This window comes from Mirounga angustirostris, unplaced genomic scaffold (assembly GCF_029215605.1).
Source record: "Mirounga angustirostris isolate CCGP_5_RB_7025 unplaced genomic scaffold, mMirAng1.0.hap1 SCAF_2, whole genome shotgun sequence".
NCBI classification, from domain to species: Eukaryota; Metazoa; Chordata; class Mammalia; order Carnivora; family Phocidae; genus Mirounga; species Mirounga angustirostris.
In genome coordinates, this window is record NW_026991710.1 from 126,936,713 (window position 1) to 126,962,312 (window position 25,600).

Genomic DNA, 25,600 nt, shown 5'->3' on the forward strand with positions numbered 1-25,600 from the left:
TATTAAATGATAAGACTAGGACATTTCCACTTAATTTAACAAACATTTTTGAAGTACCAAACACTAAAAATTCTAGAGGTACAAAGATAAATAAAACAATTTATTACCTAAGTACTATAAAACAAAAATGCATTCTGGATATTTTTCTTTCACATATACAAAAACTATTAAAAATATTTTTAAAAATATATGTGTGGAAAGAAATACTTTATAATATAAAAACTAAATATACTAGATAAATTAGGCTAGGTCAGTATGAAAAACAAAAAGCTTCCTCTATTAATTCACAAACAAAAGAAAAATTCTGACTTTTCAGTTTTCCAAATGATTTCTCAGTTTAAAATGAACCAATTTAAATGGAAACAAGAATGTATACCTGCAGGGACTTAAATGATCAAATCTATCACCTCCAAGAAACTATGAAGTTTTTAAAATTCATCAATTCACCTACATTTCTTTTAATTATCAACATTAATAAACAAACTAACAATATCTACTCATGATCTATATAAATGTTCATATACTTTGAACCATTTATTCCACTTCTAGAAATTTCAATGCACAAAGCCACCTAAAGGGCGCCTGGGTGGCTCACTTGGTTGGGAGACTGCCTTTGGCTCAGGTCATGATCCTGGAGACCCAGGATGGAGTCCTGCATCAGGCTCCCTGCTGGGGGGGAGGGGAGGAGTCTGCTTCTCCCCTCTGACCCTCCCCCCTCTCAAGCGCTCGCTCTCAAATAAGTAAATAAAATCTTAAAAAAAAAAAAAAAAAAAAGATTGGGGCGCCTGGGTGGCTCAGTCGTTAGGCATCTGCCTTCAGCTCAGGTCATGATCCCAGGGTCCTGGGACCGAGCCCCACGTCGGGCTCCCTGCTCCGCGGGAAGCCTGCTTCTCGCTCTCCCACTCCCCCTGCTTGTGTTCCCTCTCTCTCTGTCAAATAAATAAAATCTTTTTTAAAAAAAAAAGATTATGTAGGGTTTAAAAAAAAAAAAAAAGCTACCTAAAGCATTTCAATAGCAAAAAAAAATTTTTTTACTCAAATAATTCATCTCCTCATACAGTGAAAACTATAAAACATTGATTAAAGAAATTAAGGAAGACCTCGATAAATGGAAAGACAGTCCATATTCATGGAATGGAAAACTCAGTATTCCTCAAAGTTATCTATAGGTTCAACACCTCCCCATCAAAATCCCAGCTTGCTTTTTTCACAGAAACTGACAAGCTGATCCTACAATTAACACAGAAATGCAAAGAACCAAGAATAGCCAAAACAACCTTGGAGAAAAAAAAAAAAAGTAAAGTAAAAGGACACACATCGCTATTTCAAAACTTACCACAAGGCTACAGTAATTAAGATAGTGTGGCTGTGGTAAAGAACAGACATACAGATCAAAGGAAAAAAAGTCCAGATAAATCCTTACACTTATGGTCAACCGAATCCTTACACTTATGGTCAACCGATTTTTGACAAAATTCAGCGGGAAAGAATACCCATTTCAACAAAGAGCAGTAATAGCCACATACAAAAAGATGAATTTAGACTCTATCTTATCATTCTGTCACATACAAAAACCAACTCAAAATGGGGGCACCTGGCTGACTTAGAAGAGGGTGGGACTCTTGATCTCAGGGTTGTGAGTTTGAGCCCCATGTTGGGTGTAGAGATTATTTGAATAAATAAAACTTTTTTTAAAAAATCAACTCAGAATGGATCACAGGCCTAAATGCAAGAGCTAAAACTATGAAACATCTTGAACACAGGATGTAAATGTTCTAAAATTAGATTGTGGTAATGCCTGCACAGCTCTGTAAACTTGATAAAAATCACTAAATTGTATACTAAAACAAGTGATTTTTATGGTATGTAAATTATACCTCAACAAGGTTTTTAAAAACAAGTCATTTCTAAAAAATCACCATGGCTATTAAATAAATTCAGAAGAACTATATAGTATATTGCAGAGCCAATGAGGCTGGTAATAGCTATATAGAAATAAAAAATTATAAGGTTGGAATATGATGACTTAACTATCTAAACAAACATTAAAATAACAGTAAATAATTATAATAGCACTCAATGTACCACACATTATTTTAAGTGCTTTACAAGTATTTATTCATTTAATCCTGGCTACAGTGTAGTTTCCCCCTTGTACATAGGAAAAACTATAGTACAAAGAGTTTAAAAAAACTTGCTCAAAATCCCAATAGGGTGTTGAGGTAATGAATGACTTTCTTCCTCTTAAACAAGTATCTTTGAAAAGAATAGTGGACATCATCGGTCACTTATCCAACTATCCATTTACCCTTTCAATTTTTTTTAAAGATTTTATTTGAGAGAGAGAGAGAGCAAGCAGGCAAGGGGCAGAGGGAGAGGAAGAAAGAATCCCAAGCAGGCTCTACACCCAGCATGGAGCCGGACTCGGGGCTGGATCCCAGGACCCCAAGATCATGACCTGAGCCAAAGTCAGACACTTAACCAACTGAGCCACCCAGGCGCCCTACCCTTTCAGTCTCTTACCCAGATTTTTCTGTGTATCTACCTCTCCCCAGACATGCCATGTACTTCAGAGAAAATCAACCCCATCCTTAGGTATAGTAGTTGGCCCTGGTTTGCTTAAGCCAATCAACCATTTCAATGACCACAGTCACTAGTTCACTAATCAGGTCATGACTCTTACTTGGAATGTTAGGACAGTGAGGCTCTCCCAAGAGATGTGAACAAAAATATACATGGTCCCAACCACTACTAGCAGCCATCCCACAATCATGAGAGGAACAGCAACAGACTGAAGAAAGCAGAACAGAAATGGAAAGAAACTGATCTTTAATACTACTGTTACTCTAAGTCTTGCCCTACCTTTGGACTTAGAGATAAATGAGCCTATAAATCCTTTTTATTGTGTTTAAAACCAGTTCAAGTTTCCTATTACTTACAACATGATGTACAAATTCATGGGGGTTGGGGGAGCACATTAAGAAGCATTTTGTGTTATTATCTTTCTAATAAACATTCATATTAAAGGCTTGAAAAATAACTACCTGAAATTTTATATGTCTCACACAGTAGTTTGTAGTATTTTAATTGGACATTTTAAAATGTTATTTTTTAAAATATCGATTTCCAATTCTTCCTGAAAAATCAAAAGCTATGACACCTTTGGGCCCATGTTACTGTAGTCCAACAACCAACCAGAATGGAATAGAAACTGCCTCTCTAAGTCTACAAGTACACCCTCTGCACACAGTCAATACAAATGAACGGAGCCTCTATGTGATGTGCTCAGGTCCTATAGGTATCACAAGTTTGCACCGTTAGTATCTTTAGCAGGACCTGTATCAAATGACATGTAATGAGTCATAAAAAGTTATGTTCTACCTTTTAAGCTTTAACATTTTAATTAAAATCATATACTTATTAAACAAATTTCATTAAAACATGTATTTGTCACTAGCCCATGGGAAACACTATTCTTGAACTGAATACCTTTAAAGACCTGATGGAAGCCTTAAACTCAGTAACAAGTTCCTGAAAACATGCCAATACATTAATTACTCTGGGTCCAAATGTCTGACAAATGATTTTAGCATACAGATTTTAAAAAAATGAAATGGTTTTAAGTTGCAGCAAGAAAAATGTAAACATTGACTAAAACTTTCAAATACTTGGATACACAGGTGTGTACTATTAATCAAAACTTACCTATAAAACAGATTTGCAAAAGAAATTACAAGAACAGTGGTAAATTTCAAAGGAATTTTGGTCAAGTTACAGTAAGGTCAAGCTACATTAGCAAATTTAGGAGGCAGCACTTTGTAAAGATCTCTGGAAGTATGTATGGCTTTACCACTAATTGGACAACTCCAGGGGAGGGGAAGTTGTTAATTTTAACAGCACAAATATTATTACTTAAAGCAGCTAACACGTAATCAGTAAAAAACAATCAGTAGGACATAATCTACTTTAACAAAATGAGTCAAAAATAGGGAAAAGTTATAATAACTAAAATAGTTTAAACTTACTAATTAAAAATCCAGTGAAAGTAGGATAAAGGAGAACACAATTCAGTGATACTGGTAATATACTGGTTAAGTAAGAAGATTCACAGGGCTAATATCATTATAATACTTCATTACTTACACATATTACATATTCTTCTGTCTGTATTCTATATTTTCACAATTTTATAAATTTTAATCCAATATACTGACTATAAAAAATGTTAATGATAATCTTTCTGCATCCACATGCCAAGTAAAAAAACCAACTGAATGACCAGAAAAATGGTCTGCTTTTAAGCAGTTTTTTTACTTCTTAAAGCAGTTTTGTGAAAGTTATTTGAATGTTAGAGGAAGAAATGAGGGGCGCTTGGATGGCGCAGTCAGTTAAGCCTCTGAGTCTTGATTTTGGCTCAGGTCATCTTCTCAGGGTCATGAGATCAATCCCCAAGTCGGGGTCTGGGCTTAGGGTGTAGTCTGCTGAAGAGTCTCTCCTTTTTGAGTTCTACAGTGAAGCCCCCTCTGTGTGGGGAGATAGTAACACCTTGTAACTCAATACAGCTGGGTACTATTTACATAAACCAGAGCTGAGCCAGGCAGGAATTTGCTGATTAATTTATTTTTAATGCAGTTAAGTATACCATGCACCAAAATAAACTTTACTGTGTGTACCTTAAAAAAAAAAAAAAAGATTCTCTCTCTCTCCCTCTCCCCATTCCCTCAGCACACGTTCACTCTCTTAAAAAAAAAGAGAGAAAGAAAGAAATGAATTTTACTGATGGAGATTTCATCATTAATATTAGGTGTTCTTATATTGAGGAAAGTTATGCCTGAGCTATAAATACCTGCTCAGAGAAGCAAACAATTCTACAACAACTCAAGAGACAGATGTACTCCTGGAAAGACTGCCATTCTAAGAATCACCAAATTGTAAGCAATCTATTCAACCTTTCAGGGTCTCAGTCTCCTCATCTATAAAATGAGATATATAGTAAAGTTATTGAAAGAAGAATTTTAAAACATATGTAAAGCACTTGGCCCATTGCCTGGCACATAGTAAACATCATAACTTCTGTAAAATCATTATTATTAATGTCATTTCCTTCTTTGAGCAGATTAAGGCTGATAACTATCAGGAAATATTTAGGTGCCGTGGTACTAACAATGTTGAGACGGACTAGCTTACCAGATTCCCAAAATTTCAGTTCTCAAGATTTTCTAAAGACTGGCCAAGACCCTACATATCCATGAAGGAACATATAAAGTATTGTAAGGGAGAATGGAAAAGGGAGGAACTAATCTAATCCTGTGCTCTACATGAGAAGAGAATGAGGTGAAGAAGAGGTGTAACTGACCAGTTTCCCTCTCCTTTTACCAGACACCTATTACTCTGAAAACATGTAGCTGTGCAGAATTTAACCAATAATCTTCTATCTCTACCAGGCCTACAATTCTAGGCAGCATATAAGCAAACCATTACTACAGAATTTGGATTTTCCTTAATAAAATGCAGGTAACTCATGTTTGGTTGTCCACCTTCACACAGCGCATTCTAAAGAACAAAGGAGTCCGAATTCTCCTTTGCCAGTGGAATATTATATTTCACACACAAACAACTAATTATGGGCTATATCACCACCACAGATTTCTGTTTGTCCTCAAGGTACATGAGGTTTAGAAACAGAAAAAGAAATTAAAAAAAAAAGTTTTCAAGTCTATTTTGAGGTAGAGGAATGAATCAATTTACCATTTACCTCCTTGAGACTTACAAACTTTTAAAGACCACAAACACACTAGATCCCCAAAGTTTTGATAATTGTTGAAACTGGATAACAGATACCAGAGAACTATCCTGTTTTTGTATATATTTGAACATTTCCATATATATAGTTTTTTAAAAATGTGTACATGTGTGTCTGTTATTTATATATAAGCAAACAAAATGGTAGAAAATACCCTATTGTTCAAAGTTCTTATACTCTAATAGCAAGTGAATTTCATTTAGCTCCTTTCTCATTCTAGAAGTTGTACTGCAGGTGACCAGACTATTGGTAAAGGTCTAGTGAAGGAAATAATTAACTGCCCTGGAATAAAACAAGCCTAACCTTGAAAACACACAGGCAAAAGGGAAGAGTACTAAACAGTTATTACAGCTATTATACATTCATATTTGTTCCCATCTGTTATCTTCTAACACAGGTAAGTAGGCAGAAGAGGTGGAAGTATTTTTAAGGCCAAATTTACCTTTCATTCTTCAAATTGATGGGCAATAGAAGTTGCAGTAAAGAAATCTAAAACGTTCCCATTAGAAATAACCATTTCTAAGAATGGAGTAGAGAAAAAGTATTGCTTATCCACCTTTCAAAAATAACATTCACAGTTCACAGTGTAACCGGCAACTTCCAATAACCAAGTATGCTTTACTGCTAGACATGCATTCACCAAAGAAATAGATTCGGTTATACTGGATCTGCCAGAATTCTCTTTTCAAATTGCCATTCAATTTTCACAAGATGTAACCCTAAATTCATTCCAAAATTTAATTTTTTGTTAGTTATGTCTAAAAATAAAACTGATCAAAATATACTTTGTGGCAAATTAATCTTTCATCATGAACAAATCTTTGTTCATCTGTGAACAAAAGTTTCATGTTCAAAACTTACAGCAAAACGTAACTTAGGCAGACTCAAAAGAGTAAGTAGTATGTAGGGCATTTATTTCTCAAGTCCAAAAAAAGTCACGAAAATATCTTTAAAATGTTAAAGAGAAATGCAGACTTAGTTATATATCCCAAGAAAAAAAAAGTTTATATAATAAAACTCCTCCACTGGAACCCCCACAAAATAATTCCAAGCAACAATTATTTCCTTAGCACAAACGTGATCTGTTCACTTTCACAAAACCTGGAGCACCTAAATTTACATAATTCCCCTTAAGCTGAAAAATACAAAAAAATTCTTTCATTTAGGTCAGTAGAATTTTGTGCTTCCATCCATGGAAAAAGCCATCAGCAATCTGAGTCAAGCACATGGCTCCAACTTTAACGTCTAGTTCCCCAACCCACTGAGAAGAATATATGCTTATAAAATAGGTATCTACTTACCAGGTTAAAGACAGTTTCTACAATATCCCTATTGGATACTTCTCCAACTTCAACCAACCCCGTTAACACGGCAAATTTCATTCTGATGCCCCTGATGGGGAGCCCTGGTTTCAGGGACAATGCACCCTCTTCAGCAGAGGTTTCTTCTTTCCCTCCACCTCCCCCGTCATCACCTGTTGGTGGCGGGGAAGGGACATTATTGTCTTCACTAGCCATTGCTAGCTAGTTCATGAGAAAGGACAACTCGGAGTCACTATGGGACAGCAATTGCTGCACTAGGAATAAGCACACACACGCAACACAACAGGAAAAGGGTCACTCTTCCAAGTTGCGGAGAAACCCCAAAAGCAGTTGATGGGGAAAGTCCTTGGCGTCGCCCTCCTCCTCTTGGAGAATATTTGTCCAATCTCGCTCCCCGAGGCTGACAACAACGCCAAACCCTATTGGAAGATTAGATAAATGTTAAATACGCTAGGTTTTGTTTTAGGGTTTTGTGGGGGGAGAAGGAAATAGTTACCGTCCGTCAAATAAGTTGCTAAAGGGACCTTACTACCAGCCACCCGCTAACCTCCCTGGCTCAAAGAGGTAGGTTCTGAGTGAAGGCGGGTTCAAGAGGCCCCTGAACAGGTTCACTCCTCCCCCACACTCTCGCAGGTTCCAGGCGCAGGGCTACCTCTCCTCACAGGTGCACGGAAAGAGGACCTGTCGCTGGGAAATGAAGGGTCCGAGGAAAGGAGGGACCGCCCAAGCTACCACAGAAGTAGAAAGTTCCTCCTCACCCCGATACTCCGGACTCGTCCTCACCCCCGGCCAGGGAGCCGCGAGACGGAGGCGGCGGCGGAGATCCAGGGCAGGAAAAGGCGGGGGAAGGGGGCGGTGATTACTCTCAACGCTCGGCCCAGGGGGAGGAGTGGAGCACCCAGGCACCTGAGGTTCGACGGCGAGAGGAGGGGAGGTGTGTGTTGTGGCAGGGAGGGAGGGGAGGCCCGGCGGCGACGGCGAGGAGAGGGAGGAGAGAGAGGTCAGTGCACCTGGTCGCAGCCTCCAAGTTTCCCTAGTCTGCTCCCCGGGAGTCCGCGGCTGCACAGAACTCCATGGCTTCCTGGCCCGCCCGACCCCTGCGCTCAGCCTTTGCAAAAACCGCCGCTGCTAGCGCTATGGACACCGCGGCTGACGCTGCCGGCGGTGGTGAGGTTGCTACTGCCACAGCTCGCCCCGCCACGGCTCGCGCGAATGCCCCTGCGCCCACTGAAGCTGCTCCTCGCCGCCATGACAGCGCCGAGGGCCGCCGGGCGCGGCGTGCGCGTGCGCGAGCGCGAGCGCGAGCGCGCGGGACGGTGGGGCGGGCGCCCGCGAAGGCGGAGGCGAGCGTGTGGCGGGGTGGGGAAGCGCGGGAGGCCTAGGGGGCCGCGAAAGGGCGAAGGCGCCAGGCGCGGGCTTGCAGGCAGGACTGCGTGTGAAGGTGGGCACGCTAGCGGGCGCTTTGCCCAAATAACACCAGGTGTGTCCCGGACCGGCCAGAAGAGACGTTTCGTACCAGGCGCCGACTCTCCCCGCACACACGCGTACACCCCCCACCCACGACCTGGGAAGGTGCTTTGACAAGTGCTGAGGTGATTCTGAAGCTTCTTCTGTTGTTAAGTTACCGTAGGGTCTCCTAGCGCGCGGAGAACCCGCCCCACGTTTCCAAGGTGTCTTCCTGGACTTGAAGAAGGACACCTGAGGGACTGCTATGAGCCAGAGAAGTGGCAGCGCTGGAGCCAGCGAGGCTGCTTTCCTTGTCTAAAGGGAGCAGAGAGTCCCCACCCCTGACTGCGTTCAGCTGCTGCCCGCCCGCGGCGCTCCGTGAAGACTTAGAGATTTCCACTGGGATGCCCCAGCAGCTGCCACCGCTTGGAAGAAGATGGGAGGGGCCACGTGTCCATGAGGAATGGGAAAGATTCCTTGCTTTGCAGCTGCCGCCCCACCAAACCTCTCCCACAGGCTAAGGAAGGGAGGATTCCTGAGACAGCTGCTCCAAACAGCGTGGAGGCGGGGTTAATTTTGCCTGTAGATCTCAGGGGTTTTTTTACTCTCGTAATTTTCCAGTGTGAAAGTTAGGTTCGCCTCATTCTCAGATTAGTTTAAAAGATAAGTTACATTAGGATTGAAACCAGCACAGGTCATCGTAATGTGTCCTCCCCCTCCACCCTCACTATTAACAATAAAGTATTCTTCCTGATGCATTAGTGAAAAACAAGTATCGTTAAAGAAAGTGGTTTTTCACCCTTATGTACTCTTTGAAGTCATAAGAATTAAAAGAATTAAAAAATGATGTTTAACATACTAGTAGTTCCCTAAAATGAAAGTGAAGAAAAAGTGAAGTCAGGTAAAAGTTAGGAAGTACCAGGAAGGAGCCAGAAGAAAAAAATATATTGGTTTGAGAGATGTAATAATTGCCTAGAGAGGTCCCGCCTGGGTGGCTCAGTCGTTAAGCGTCTGCCTTCGGCTCAGGTCATGATCTCCAGGTCCTGGGATCGAGCCCCGCATCGGGCTCCCTGCTCAGCGGGGAGTCTGCTTCTCCCTCTCCCTCTGCCTCTCCCCACTGCTCCTACTCTCTCTCTCTCTCTCTCTCTGTATCTCTCTGTCTCAAATAAATAAATTTTAAAAAAAATAATAATTGCCTAGAGAAAGGGTTGGGATGGGCTTGAAAAGGAAACGGAATTCCAACTATCACATGGAAATTTGGAGGGAGGGAGGTAACATGAGATATGACAAGAAGCATCAGGGTATCTTCAGAAAAGTGGTACACCTTTTAAAAACACTAAAATGAATTTGACTTCACCAAATCGCCTATGTTTGCAAATGTTTGTTAAAGACTTGTTTTGCAATAAGCGGACACTCCAAAGATGGAGCAGACATTTTTCTCATGATCTGAATTGGTGATTCATGTATTGCCAGGGTAAGAGGCAAGCCACATGAATGGCTTGCCTTTCCTTAAATCCCTGAAAAACTAAACACCTCAGATTTAAATTTCAGATTGTGGGACATTTGGGTGGCTCAGTCGGTTAAGCGTCTGCCTTCCCCTCAGTTCTGATCCCAGGGTCCTGATATCGAGCCCCCCCATCAGTCTCCTTGCTAGGTGGGGAGCCTGCCCCTCCCCTTGCCTGCCCTTCCCCTGCTTGTGTTCTCTAACAGATAAATAAAATCTTTAAAAATTAATAAAATAAATAATACATATATATTTCAGATTGGTAAATGAATAAGTCTGGGGCGCCTGGGTGGCTGTCATTAAGCGTCTGCCTTCGGCTCAGGTCATGATCTCAGGGTCCTGGGATCGAGTCCCGTATCGGGCTCCCTGCTCTGTGGGAAACCTGCTTCTCCCTCTGCCTGCCACTCCCCCTGCTTGTGTTCCCTCTCTCGCTGTGTGTGTCTCTCTCTCTAATAGATTTTTTTAAAAATCCTTAAAAAAAAAGTAAGTCTGGAATAAGAGGGAGTCAGGTGTCCCTGAAGTAGAAAGACAACTTTCATTTGACCTTTAACACATCTGTAGGGAAGGAGACAAGGAGGCACATTTGAGGTAGAGAGGCATTAATGAAAGGCTTCTATTAAAGCATCTTGTCTCCCCAGATTTGGGCAAATAGTCTTACCTTGAGTATTTTTTTTTTTAAGATTTTATTTATTTATTTGCCAGAGAGAGAGGGAGAGTACAAGCAGGGGGAGTGGCAGGCAGAGGGAGAAGCAGGCTCCTCGCTAAGCAAGGAGCCTGATGTGAGACTCAGTCCCAGGACCCTGAGATAATGACCCCAGCGGAAGGCAGACTCTTAACCATCTGAGCCACCCAGGCGCCCCTCAAGTATGTTAATATATCTGGCATACAATTGCTAGTAAAGTATTTGCTAAATAAACATCTGCCATCAAGAAGGAGATGACAATGAACATGTCCTAAACACAGTGTGGTCACAGTTATTCAATCTAAATGGGGCTAAGGTTTGTGTCTGTCATGGATTTGCCAGCTCACTGTTAACACTATTCTACTGGTGAAACAAAAGGGGATATAAGAAAATTACCCAAATATTTCCCAAAAAAATTGTCAACTCTTTTTTACAGTTTTTCAGAATTATCCAACTTCCTGCTTGACTTTGCTCCTGGTTACAGTAAAATACATAGCAAAGAATGGGGGTTCAGAAGGAAGCATATGAAAGGTAGAAGAGGAAACTTCATTTCTAGCCACAGTTAGAATACAATAGCTGTTTACGTCAAAAGAATAAAATCAGAGTGCTTCAGGGTGAACTATCTGTCCATCAACTACTAAGCTCCTTCATGGCACAATCCTGAACATTGTAGGTACTCAAAACATATTATTTGGATTGAGTTAAAACTCTAAAAATGCTTGCTTTAAGTTTTCTCACCTGAAAGCCCTTGCTTAAATCTATACAACTACTGCCAGTTAAAGGGGGTAGGATCTTTGTATAAATGGCTATCTTAATATGGAAAGCCATTTACCATTTGTTAGAATTTGTTTATCTTTTTGGTACTATAATGGATGTTTTCTAGTCAAAAGATTTCATATAAACTTTCAGCAGGTGAATTTACAGAACTGCAATACTTGTATCCCTACATTATATGCTCAAATGCTACACAAAAAGGAAGAAAGGGGGGAAAAAAGATTCTTCCTGTAAAGCCAGGCTCAAGTTTTTTTTATCACCATCCACTTTGTATTTCTTGGACATCACCATCTTGACAGAATTAAGGACTAAAATTTTTCATAATTTTACTTGCCTTCAGCATATGTTAAAAACCATAGCAGGAAAAAAAAGAAGAAGAAAAAACAGTAGATTCAGAACAGGAAGCCTGTGCATAACTCAGAGGAACTCAGGCAAAGAGAATGTAATTTCATGGTGAAATCAAGATTATTGATCTATAAACCCTTACCTATATAGAAAGAAAATTTTGATAGAAAAGATGGGATGGAATTTTCTTTCTACCAGAAAGAATACCTAACCCACCCAAATGTAACTTATTGGCATTTTGCTAGCATATAGTTGAAATGATAATTTAGGGGAAAGCTACCACCCACATGATTTGCTATGAGCCTGGATGTGTATCTCTGGATTTGAAGTTTTCTTCAAATTGTTATTTCTCATCACTTATGGTATCATAGACTGGAAATACATGGTCCTGGCTTGCAGCACCCTCCTTGTGAGAAAGTGAAACATTCATTAAATCTTACTAATGTTAAATAAAATTTTTATGCTAGTAGTTTTATTAATGATATTTTTATTGGGCATTAGATTATGGGAACAATTTAATTTAAAGGGAAAAAACATCACCTTCTTTAATGGTTGGAAACTCAAAAGTTCAAGATTAAAAGTTTATATGATTGATTGTTTAATATCTAGAAGTTCAAAATGATCCACATTAACTTACTACATTTTGGGAATTTTTTTTTAAAGATTTTATTTATGTATTCATGAGATACAGAGAGAGAGAGATAAGCAGAGGCAGAGGGAGAAGCAGGCTCCCCGCAGAGCAGGGAGCCTGATGCGGGGCTCAATCCCAGGACCCTATGATCATGACCTGAGCCGAAGGCAGACGCTTAACGACTGAGCCACCCAGGTGCCCCACATTTTGGGAATTTTTAAATTCTTTTTTCCCTTGTGTATGTCACAAAAGAGGTAGAGGCTTTGTAAAGGGCAACTCTGCTTTGAGCAAGTATGCTAGCCAAGACATACTTTTTAAGACATAAAATATTAATGTAGTAGTTAGTGTAGTTGGCATGGACATAGACTAGGTTGGTTGATTTGTCTTTTCTATTTTCCCATCTCTATCTTTTTCTTAAGTAGTGTGTAAATAGGTATCTCATTTACAGTGGTCCCTTATGATAGTAAGTTAATAGTTGTCATGATACTACAAAGAAATGTACCAAGGCGCCTGGGTGGCTCAGTCGGTTAAGCGGCTGCCTTCGGCTCGGGTCATGATCCCAGGGTCCTGGGATCGAGCCCCGCATCGGGCTCCCTGCTCAGCGGGGAGCCTGCTTCTCCCTCTCCCTCTGCCTGCCTCTCTGCGTACTTGTTCTCTCTCTCTATCTCTCTGTCAAATAAATAAATAAAATCTTTAAAAAAAAAAAAAAAAGAAATGTACCACCACCCCATCCCATCTTTGCAATCTATGTAAGTGTATATCCCTAGAATAACTATTGGTATTGTTAGCTAAATTCTGAATTTTTGTCCAGGTGAGGTCTCTGAGAGGTCAATGTGTCTCCTGAAAGTGGTAGGTTACCATTTCAGTCATCAAGAGGGAAGTGGGGGGTTCACATAGGAAATGAGACACCAGGAGAATGACTTTAAGCAGAAAGGAGAAGAAATTACTTTTTTCTAGCCCCCATTCTCTGGGTTTGAACTTTTAATTTCTTGCTAGTACTCCCAACTGAGAGGAGAAAGATGACTGCTGTCATATGGAGGCAGGCTTGGAGCATTCCTTCTTGGAATCCAAGCCACGTGGAGAAGCTATATAAAGAACAATCAAGGGGCACCTGGGTGGCTCAGTCGCTGGGTGTCTGCCTTCGGCTCAGGTCATAATCCCAGGGTCCTGGGATCAAGCCCTGCGTTGGGCTCCCTGCTTCGCAGGAAGCCTGCTTCTCCCTCTCCCACGCCCCCTGCTTGTGTTCCCTCTCTCACTGTGTCTCTCTCTGTCAAATAAATAAATAAAATCTAAAAAAAAAAAGAAGAAGAAGAACAATCAAGGCCCTTCAGTCAACAGTCCCAGCCGAGTTTTAGCCAACCCCTAGGACCAATAGCCTACCATGAGAGTGAGCCATCTTAGCTATTCCAGCCAGGGTGAATCCTCAGATGACTGCAACACCGCCAACACCACATGGTATACAATAGCACAGTTGGATCCTGTTAACCCACACAGAAATTATGGGAGATAATAAGTACCTGCCGAATTAAGCCACTGAGTTTCAGGGGTGTTTGTTACATAGCAATAGAACAACAACATCAGGTAAAAATACATTACGTAGTTTTGGGTTACTCTCCTGACCATATTACTTTTTTTCTGTCCAGAGTATAAACTTTTAAAAATATTCCAGCCTTGTCACATCTGTGTTGTAATTTGGAGTCCCCATAATTGGGCCCATATCTTAAAGAGGATGGTAGCAGAGATCCTCAAGGGAAAGGGGAATTATGTGGGATCACATTTGGGGTTATAAAGTCCACAAGAAATTTTCCAGGGAGGTTTTCTCTTTATTGCTAACTGAGCAGAGCTAGATTTAATTTTATTAAAGAAAGCATCCATTTCCTTACAGACACTCCAAATTATTTTCTTTGCTGAGAAATGTGCGGCCACATGGGTAAGCAAGCATCTATTAAAGATGCAGGGGGAAAGGGTTCAAGTCCACTAATAATTAAAAAAATGGGGGCACCTGGGTGGCTCAGTCGGTTAAATGTCTGCCTTCCCAGGGTCCTGGGATCGAGCCCTGCATCGGGCTCCTTGCTCAGCAGGGAGCCTGCTTCTCCCTCTCCCTCTGTTCCTCCCCCTGCTTGTGCTCTCTCTCTCTGTCAAATAAATAAAAATCATTTTTAAAAATTTAAAAAAATAAAAATTGAGATAATTTTTACCACTCTCATTACAAATATTTATACTACCCAGTGTTGGCAAAGAAGAAATGTGCACTCTCATTTACTGCAAATGTATGATGTCACTGAAAGGCAGTTTAGCAATATATTGCTTTTCCACTGAGGAATATATCCTAACCTGAACATAATCTGGTAGATCAGAGGCAGAGTTGAAATCATGTTTATTTTAGTAGTATTTATAATTTCAAAAACTTAGAATCTACATATCTGACACAAAAAGAACAGTTAGATAAATTATGGTTCTTCCATGCGATGGAATTCTCTGCAGCCATTAAAAATGGCATTGGAGATAGTTAATAACCACAGAAGATTTTCATGATACATTAAGTCAAGGGACTCTACCTTTTTAAGTCATATACCACTGATGATGTGGTACTGATTAAGACCAAAAGATATTGGGGCACCTGGGTGGCTTAGTCGTTGGGCGTCTGCCTTTGGCTCAGGTCATGATCCCGGGATCCTGGGATCAAGCCCCGCATTGGGCTCCCTGCTCAGCAGGAAGCCTGCTTCTCCCTCTCCCACTCCCCCTGCTGTGTTCCCTCTCTCGCTGTGTCTCTCTCAGTCAAATAAATGGATAAAATCTTAAAAAAAAAAAAGACCAAAAGATATTTAAAGCAAGAAGAAATTTAGTCACAGAAATTAAGATCATTCCAAAAAATCCATGTACTGAGTGCTCCTACATATTAAGCACCGCATTAGACATTTAGATAAAAGAAAATCCAATCTCTGCCTTTGGGGAGTCACAGTCTAGTCATTGGGACAGACATTACAATGCAGTATATTAAACCTATAAAACCTAAAAGAGAGACTTTCAAGAAAAAGGTGATACCAGTATTGAGTATTAAAGAATAGGAATAAGCCAGATGAAAAAGTCAGGGAAGGTTATTCCATGATATGAAAAGTGTCCAGAATGGTTGGACATTTTGGACTGAGAAGACAATTGAGCCCAATTCCACCCTTAAATAATTAGATTTTTCTTCTGGATAGAGCTATAGAGCAATAATAAGCTTGCTCTGTAAATAAATATTGAAAAATGCATTCTACCACCCACACTTTGATCACACCCTCTTTATAGGTACTCTTTATGTATGAGGAATCTAAGTGTGGGTAACTCTTATCCCATGACATTAGATGGTATTGTGATTGTCTAAAATGTCATTATAGTGTTTATTGTCCCTGCACAAGGGGGAAATGGAATTGACTCGTGCTTACACAATAGGCAGCAGAAGGGGAAATGAATAGATTATGATACATTCTTGGTTTTGTTATGAATGAAAATTAGGTTAGCATAACCAAGACTCCCATGCCTAAATTATAATTGTTACAGGAAAATGGTAAGCCTAGGAAAAGCAAGTAGATTGTTAATAAGAAGTTGACTAGAGATGAAGCTAGAGAGGTGGAGTGGACCAAAGTTAAACCAGGCTAAGGACTGGGTTCTACCATGAAGGGAACTTTAAAAAATAAAAAATAAATTAAAAATGAGTGGACAAACTAAACAGACACTTTTCCAAAGAAGACATCAAAATGGCCAATACAGGGGCCCCTGGCTTGTTCAGTCCATAAAGCATGTGGCGTCTGATCTCAGGGTTGTGAGTTCAAGCCCCACATTAGGTGTAGAGATTACTTTAGAAAATCTTTTTTTTTTTAAGATTTTATTTATTTATTTGACAGAGAGAGACACAGTGAGAGAGGGAACACAAGCAGGGGGAGCGGGACAGGAAGAAGCAGGATTCCCATTGAGCAGGGAGCCCAGTGGGGACTCGATCCCAGGACGCTGGGATCATGACCTGAGCCGAAGGCAGATGCTTACCGACTGAGCCCCCCAGGTGACCCACTTTAAAAAATCTTTTAAAAAAATGGCCAGTAAGGGCGCCTGGGTGGCTCAGTTGGTTAAGCGACTGCCTTCGGCTCAGGTCATGATCCTGGAGTCCTGGGATCAAGTCCCACATCGGGCTCCCTGCTCAGCGGGGGGTCTGCTTCTCCCTCTGACCCTCTTCCCTCTCGTGCTCTCTGTCTTTCATTCTCTCTCTCAAATAAATAAATAAAATCTTTAAAAAAAAATGGCCAATAAGTACCTGAAAAGATGCTCAACATCACTAATCATCAGAGAAATGCAAATCAAAACCACCTCACACCTGTTAGCATGGCTATCATCAAGAAGCCAAAGATATCAAGTGTTAGTGAGGATTTGGAGAAAAGGGAGCCCTTGTACACTGTCAATGTGAATGCAAACTAGTGCAGCCACTTTGGAAAACCGTATGGAGGTTCCTTAAAACATTAAAAATAGAACTACCATATAATCCTGCAATTCCACTTATAGATATATATCCAAAGGAAATGAAAACAGGATATCAAAGAGATATCTGCACTTTCATTTTTACTGCAGCATTATTCATAATGGCCAAGATATGAAGCAGCCTAAGTTCCTATCAGTGGATGAATGGATAAAGAAGATGTGATATACATATATAATGGAATATTACTCAGCCATCAAAATCCTGCCATTTGCAACAACAGGGATAGACCTGGCGGGGATTATGCTAAGTGAGATAAGTCAGACAAAGAAAAATAGTTTATGATATCACCTATATGTGGAATCTAAAAGAACTACACTCATAAAAACAGAGAATGAGATAGTGGTTACCAGGGGCTAGAGGTGGGGGAGATGTTGTTTAAGGGTACAAACTTGCATCTAGTAGATAAATAAATCATAGAGATCTAATGCACCACATAGTGGTTATAGTCAATAATACTGTATTACAAACTTCAAAATTATAAGAGATTAGATCTTAATTGTTCTCAGCACAGAAAAAGAAATGGTAATTATATGATGTGATAGCTAACACTAGCTAACATCCTAGCTAACACTAGGATGATAATCGTATTGCAATATATAAATGTATCAACAAGTTGGACATCTAAAATTGACATGTTAGGGGCGCCTGGGTGGCTCAGTCGTTGGGCATCTGCCTTTGGCTCAGGTCATGATCCCAGGGTCCTGGGATCGAGTCCTGCATCAGGCTCCCTGCTCCACAGGGGGCCTGATTCTCCCTCTCCCGCTCCCCCTGCTGTGTTCCCTCTCTCGCTGTGTCTCTCTCTGTCAAATAAATAAATAAAAATCTTAAAAAAATAAAATAAAATAAAAATAAAATAAAATTTACATGATGTTATATGTGAATTATATCTCAATTTTAAAAAAGAAAAGCTTCCTGGAGAAAGTTACAGCTACAGATTATGGGGCTTGTGGTAGGCAGTAGAATGGCCTCTTAAAGGTTTCGGAGTCCTAACCCCTGGGACCTGTGAATATATTACCTCACATGAAAAAAGGACTTTGCAGATGATTAAGTTAAGGATCTTGAGGGTCTATAATCTTTGATTATATAGGTGGGCCCATTGTAATCACAAGGGTTCTTATAAGGAAAGGGGGAGACAGAAAGGTTAGAGTCAGTGAGAGGTTTGAAGACGCTACACTGATGTCTTTGATGTTAGAGGAGGAAGGGGCCACAGGCCAAGGAATTCAGGCAGCCTCTAGAGGCTGGAAAAGGTAAGAAAACAGATTCCCCCCTGCAGTCTCCAGAAGGAATGCAGCACTGACAATACCTTGATTTTATCCCAGTGAAACCCATTTTGGACTTCCAACATCTGAATTATAAGATAATAAATCTGTGTTGTTTTAAACCACGTAAAAAAAGGGGTGGAAGGGGTGCCTGGCTGGCTCAGTTGGAAAAGCATGCAACTCTTGATCTCAGGGTCATGAGTTCAAACCCCACGTTGGGTATAGAGATTACTTTAAAAATAATAAAAATCTTTAATAAAATAAAATAAAATAAAGGTCGGGGGCGCCTGGGTGGCTCAGTTGGTTAAGCGACTGACTCTTGGTTTCAGCTCAGGTCATGATGTCAGGGGCATGAGTTTGAGCCCTGCATCAGGCTCCGCACTCAGTGCAGAGTTTGCTGGGGGGTTTGTCCCCCTCCCTCTACCTCTCCCACTATGTAAGCATGTGCTCTCTCTCTCAAAAAAATAAATCTTTTAAAAAGGGGAGTGGGGATGGGGAAATATAGACTTCTAGGAGTTGTAATTGCCTAATGTTGTGGTTCTTAACCTTGGCCATGTTTTATTTATTTTTTAAAAGGTTTATTTATTTAGGGGCACCTGGGTGGCTTAGTCGGTTAAACATCTGCCTTCAGCTCAGGTCATGATCTCAGGGTCCTGGAATCAAGCTTGGAGCCGGGCTCCCCACTCAGCAGGGGAGTCTGTTTCTCCCTCTCCCTCTGCCCTTGCTCATGTGTGCTCTCTCTTGCTCACTCTCTCTCTCTCAAATAAATAAAACCTTAAAAAAGGATAAAATAAAAGATTTTATTTATTTATTTGAGGGGAGGAGGGGCAGAAGGAGAAGAAGAGGGAGAGAATATCCAGCAGACGCCCCACTGGATCCCATGACCCTGACATCATGACCTGAGTGAAACCAAGGGTTGGCCACTCAACCAACTGAGCCACCCAGGTGCCCAACCTTGGCCATGTTTTAGAATCACCTCAAACCTTTTATAAATCCCAATGCCCAGGCCAATTAAATTATAATCTTGTTTAGGACCCAGACATCAGCATTTTTTGCAGCTTCCTGGGCAATTCCAATATGGGGCCAAAGTTTATAACCACTGAACCAATTTATTTTTTACTTCATAATACTCCTTTGATGAAATATATAACAATAAGTTTGATGTTAATTAAAATAACTTGTATAAATATTTTAGTATCACTCATTTAGGTTATTTCTATTTTAAAAGCAATGGTCTTATAAGTCAGAAAGGAGAAGAATTGGAGTTCTGTGTAAAGAAAAGAAAGTAACGTTTGCTAGATTTCATGTTAAAAGTAACACAGAAATAGTGCCAACTTCAAAATAGTTTCTTTTTTAAAAAAGGATTTTATTTTTAAGCAATCTCTACACCCAATGTGGGGCTCAAATTCACAACTCCGAGATCAAGAGTCACATGATCCACCAACTGAACCAGCTAGGCATCCCCAAAATAATCTATTTCTAAAGCAAAATGTGGTTAGTAAATTAAAAATTACCATTTAGGAAAATGTACCCTAAATTTCTAGGATCTAAATGAGATTATTGGAAGTTCTATAATCAGCAACTGTGGAAGAAATGGCTGAGGAAGCAATTGCATTACGGGGTATTTACCCCAAAGATACAAATGTAGTGATCTGAAGGGGCACCTGTACCCCCAATCTTTATGGCAGCAATGTCCATAATGGCCAAACTATGTAAAGAGCCCAAATATCCATTGGCGGATGAATGGATGGGGAAAATGTGGTATATATACATAATGAAATACTACTCAGCCATCAAAAGGAATGAAATCTTGCCATTTGCAGTGGCGTGGTTGGAACTAGAGGGTGTTATGCTAAGCAAAATAAGTCAATCAGAGAAAGGCAATTATCATATGATCTTACTAGTTTGTGGAATTTAAGGAAAAAAACATAGGGGAAGAGAGGAAAAAATAAAACAAGACGAAATCAGAGAGGAAGGCAAACCATAAGAGACTCTCAATCATAGGAAACAAACAGGGTTGCTGGAGGAGAGGGAGTGGGGGGATGGGATGGCTGGGTGCTGGACATTAAGGAGGGGACATGATGTAATGAGCACTAGGTATTATATAAGACTGATGAAAAAAATTAATTGCTCTTGTATCTGAAAAAACATGAGTACTCTTAATCCCCTTTATCTATTTCACCCATCCCCCCACCCACTTCCCCTCTGGCAACCACCAGTTTGTCCTCTGTATTTAAGAGTCTGGGTTTTTGTTTGTCTCTTCTTATCTTTGTTTGTTCATTTGTTTTGTTTCTTTTTTTTTTTTAAGATTTTTATTCATTTATTTGACAGAGAGAGAGAAAGAGAGCACAAGCAGGCAGAGAGGCAGGCAGAGGGAGAGGGAGAAGCAGGCTCTCCGCCGAGCAGGGAGCCCAACGTGGGGCTCGATCCCAGGATCCTAGGATCTTGACCCGAGCTGAAGGCAGACGGCCAACAACTGAGCCACCCAGGTGCCCCTGTTTTGTTTCTTAAATTCCACATGTAAGTGAACTCATATGGTATTTGTCTTACTCTAACTTATTTCACTTGGCATTATACCCTCTGGGTTCATCCATGCTGTTGTAAATGGCAGGATTTCATTCTCTTTTATGTCTGAGTAATATTCTATTGTGTGTATCATATCTTCTTTATCCATTCATCTGTTGATGGACACTTGAGTTACTTCCATATCTTGGTTATTGTGAATAATGCTGCAATAAACATAGGGGTTCGAATATCTCTTCAAAAAAAAAAAGAAATAGCTGGAGAAAATTATGTTGTATAATAAAATTAAAAGTCTTTATTCCTCTGCTAAACCCAACTTCTGTTAATGGAAGTTTGTTAGACAGTTTAACTTTGTGTTTAAGCTTTAGAAGAACAAAATGTGTTTTGCTTATGTCAATTTTAACCAGTTGAGAAAAATCTAATATAGAAAGTAGCACATAGCAGTGCTGATCTAGTTCTAGTTCCATGAGTCATAGCTGTAGAAACTTAGAAGGCAAAAAAAAAAAAGCAGCAGCTATTCAGTGAATTGAAGGCCTGGAAAAATGAGGCAAGACTAACTTAAGTGGAAACGAGTTTGGTAAGCCACCCCAGACTACCATACATATTTATTTCAGCACTTCTGTTTTGTTCTTTACAGATGGATGAGAATTAAGAATAGAATATAATTTTCCTTTTTTTCAATTCTCCCAGAACCATTGTTAACCAAGGTGGTGGTGTACAAACTGAACAGAACAAATGAGCAATTTTTCTTTTTAGGTTCCCAAATATTTGACTGCTAGGAAACCAAAGTGAATGCATTTTTTGTACTATTAAATTAATTCTGAATTATGATAATTCAGACAAGCTAGGTAAATCTTAACTTTTCAGGAAAAAATAAAAATGAAAGAGCAGAGCCACATCTTCTGAATTTTCAATTTCAAATTCAGAGATTAGTATAACTGGCTATGTGTGAAGAGTGGCCAAGCAAAAATAAAAGCAAAGAGATAATTTAGGATAACAAATAGCCTAAGCAAAATGGAGCCTGATAAGGGAAAGAAAAGGACTCAAGGTATATTTTGAAAATCGAACCAACAGGATTTGCTGATATACTGTATGTGAGGGGGTAAAGATGAGGAAAAGGGAGCAATGAAAAATGCTGTTTAGATTTTTGACTTGAGCGACTGATGGATATGCTATTAACTGAGGTGGAAATAAGTGGTGTTGACCTAGGGAAAGAGTTGGCAGTGACATCAAGGATTTACTTCACTCACTTATTTATGGCTGGGCTCCCAAAGGAGAGTGTAACTATATAAATAAATATATATATGAATGTTTTGTTTGTTTGTTTGTTTGTTTTTTCCCTCTGAAATGGGTGGTGAAGAGGAGACCTAAGGCCAGGCCTAGGACTCTTTGAAATGAGGGGAGGAGAGGAGAGGAGAAGGAACTAGCAAAGGAGATTGCAAAAGGGAAGCCAATGAGGTAGATGGAAAATAGGAGCAGGCAGTCACTGAAGCCAAGGGAGGAAAGCAATTCAAGGAGGAGGAAAATGATTAGGATATGATTGTGCTTACTCATGACCCTGGTTAATATGGTATCAGCTAATGGAAACTTGTGAGACATATCTGCGCTTGTGGCCGCACCTAGGAAAGAACACACTCATGTCACCACGACATTCAGTATGTTCAGTTCTCCCCACCCTTCTTTCCCCACAAAATTTCCGTTATCTGTTATAAAATTGATGATGGTATTCCTGTTACTAATTTCTCTCTTCTATGTGAAATAACATTGAAGGGTCTTACAGATTTAAAAAGTAGTGTACGTTAATTGTAGAAAGCTCGGAAAATGTAGAAAAGTTCAAAAATGAAAAAAAAAAAAAACCATAATTGCAACACCCAGAGATACCATCTCTCACATTTGGTGTAGGCAAGTATTCCAACTAAATAAATGTGTAATTACAAAATTGAGCTCATGTTAAATACGGTGCTTGTAATCTGTTTTTTTTTAACTTAGAAATATATTATTAATATTTTTCATGTCACCAAATAGTCTTTTAAGCATCACTTTAATAACTGTATTATTACATTATTGACCAGACCATAATTTAACCAATCTTCTATTGGTTAAATTCATGTTTCCACTGTTTTGCTACTTTAAACATCATAAAACTGCTATTGGTTAATAGTATAGACTTTGACACCTAACACATCTGGCTTAACTTCTATTTCCATGGCTTACTGGCTGTGTGTTCTTGAGAAATCACTGAACAAATCTGATAAGTTTCAGTTTCCTCGTCTATAAAATCATTATAATAATAGTACCCATTTTAAGGATTACAGGTAAAGTACTTAGCATATTACCCCCAAAGCAACTAATGCTTAATAAATGTAAATTATTACAATAATTGTAGCATATGTTAAGTTACTATCTTTTAAGTTTTTTGAAAAAAAATTATAAAAGCTTTCCTGACCAATTTAGCTATTTACCGATTCTGCTTACCAGCTAGTCTGGTTAGCATTAGGATATCCATATAATCTTTGATTCAGTCACAAATTCCATTAATTTCTTGGACCAAAAGAGGTAACTCTTTTTTTTTTTATTTTAAAATATTTATACAGTTCAAATCAGTGGGCCAGGTTCATATCAGCTCCTTCACTGCCAACCCTGGGGGCAGGGACTGCTTCAGTTTTCCTGTCTTCTCTTTGTCTGCGATGACCAAGCTATAAAGGTAGCTGCTGCATCGAACTTTAATCTTTATTATCTTTTTCTTGATCATGACGGATTTGGCATCCTTTCCCCCTGGCTGTGCAGAAGTTGTGATTGGTTCAATTTTGTGAGGCATGGCTACGAGGGAGTCCGCAGGGGAGTGTGCGACCTGCACAACAAGCAGCAAAAAGGGAGGAGAAAAAAGCCGGAAGAGGTAACTCTGGACAATGGGCTCTTCTTTGCTCATTCAGACCATTAGGAAGCCATGAAGCAAAACGACTGATTTTTTTCGGAATCAGAATCTCGGAATCAATTTTCCAGATCACATAAAATACCAAAATGTATCTAGGACTGAACACAACAAACTGGTACAAACTCCTGCTCTGCCTGCTCAGCTCCCACTGTTGCCTACTTCTTCTCTGCCACTTTTTTTTTTTATTATTTATTTATCTGAGACAGAGAGAGGACACAAGCAGGGGAACGGGCAGAGGGAGAAGCAGGCTCCTCGCTGAGCAGGAAACCTTTTGCGGGACTCAATCCCAGGACCCTGGGATCATGACCCGAGCTGAAGGCAGACACTTAACCGACTGAGCTACCCAGGCGCCCCCATCTATTTGGTTTAAAAAAAAAGGAAAAAAAAAAAGCCTGTGTGTACACATGTACAATAAGCTTATATATATTCATAAAAGATCTATGGAAAGATTATAAGAAAGTCAGTACTACTTGATCCTCTAGGAGAGAACCAGGTAGCTGGGGAACAGATATGAAAAGTGACTTACTCTTGTATATACCCCCATTATACCTCCTGAATGTTTGTGCTCTGTGTATGTTACTTCCTGTCTGAAAAACAGTCCGCCACTTTTTTTAAAAAGATTTTATTTATCTATATACTTATTTATTTACGTATTTATTTATTTGAGAGAGAGAGCACGAGCTGGGAGGGGGGCAGAGGGAGAGGGACAAGCAGACTCCACGCTGAGTGCGAGCCTGAGGCAGGGCTCAATTCCACAACCCCCAAGAGATTGTGACATGAGCTGAAATCAAGAGTTGGATGCCCAACCCGACTGAGCCCCCAGGTACCCTTTCACTTTTTGTAGGTAGTGAAAGGAGAGAAGGCTAAGCAAAGCTCATGTGGTATCTGGGAACAAGTATAGAGGTATTGAATTCCATCCTGCCTAATACAACACCTCCACCATCCCAGACTCTCAACTAGCACTGCCCCCCCCCCCCCCCACTGCTCATAGACTACAAACTGCACCAGGGTTTCCAACCTGACCAGATCCTTTTGCTTATGTGTCAACAAGGAATTATTTTTACTTCCTTTGTAGTGAATGGAGTCGTCACTCATGTCTTGGTCACTTTTTTATTACAGAAAATTCTTCAGGGTTCCTAACATGTGAGCTATTTGAATCAAAAGTGTTGGCCAGATGATTTTTTTGGATAAAAGCTGGAGCAGCCAGACAAAATTTCCGCTCTACTCCCACCTCCCAAACCATCTCTATTTTGTGGCTTGTGGGTTGCCTACTGTGATCTTTTTCTGCTAGGTTCCTAGTGTGTCATGGAAACGAGAGGAAGTACAGGTACTATGTTTACACAGCCTTCATTTCTATTTACAAAATCTCTTCTGAGGCAGGGCTCAAAGGTTTTTTTTGGTGGTGGTGGTGGGTTTTTTTGTTGGTTGGTTTGTTTGTTTTTTTCACTGCAGCACCTGTTGCTCCAGCTCTGACCATCAGCCAATGAGCACTAAGGTCAGAAGCCAGTTTCTGATGGGGGAAGTAGGGAGGGTACCCATCAAACTGGTTTTACTACCTGAAGATGACTGATTATCCCAGTTTTAGAAAGAAATGGAACATACAAAATAACATCAGTCTTTGGATTTACCAGTGCTGAAATTGAATTGAGGGCGGCAAACAACTACTAATACACTTCGGTTTTTAACTGCCTTGTAGACCCAGCTTTAGAGGGCTGCATTGTTCTCACCAACACTACAGACTGAATTGGACCCATTTGGATTGAAAGAGTTATGTCCCCAAGCACCTAACTGATTGCTGGGTTATTCTGACAATGAAGAAAATTAGTGTCCTGCGTTAAATCTGGAGGCCTGTGAATCCATTCA

General features: G+C 40.1%; 1 protein-coding gene across 5 annotated transcripts in view; it reads right to left on the reverse strand.

Moving 5' to 3' along the window:
- Window positions 1-25,600, reverse strand: part of LRBA (LPS responsive beige-like anchor protein) — an 841,444-nt gene that overhangs the window by 766,189 nt on the left and 49,655 nt on the right. For 3 of the 5 annotated variants that reach the window (XM_064585152.1, XM_064585151.1, XM_064585148.1), the window contains exons 1-2: window positions 7,884-8,020; window positions 7,105-7,544 (exon numbers count right to left, since the gene is read on the reverse strand). In XM_064585152.1, the coding sequence (XP_064441222.1) occupies window positions 7,105-7,320 (216 nt within the window). In that variant the 5' untranslated portion in view covers window positions 7,321-7,544; window positions 7,884-8,020. Of the gene's footprint in view, window positions 1-7,104; window positions 7,545-7,883; window positions 8,021-8,135; window positions 8,271-25,600 lie in introns of those variants that run through there. The other 2 variants (XM_064585150.1, XM_064585149.1) reach the window with 2 other exon arrangements.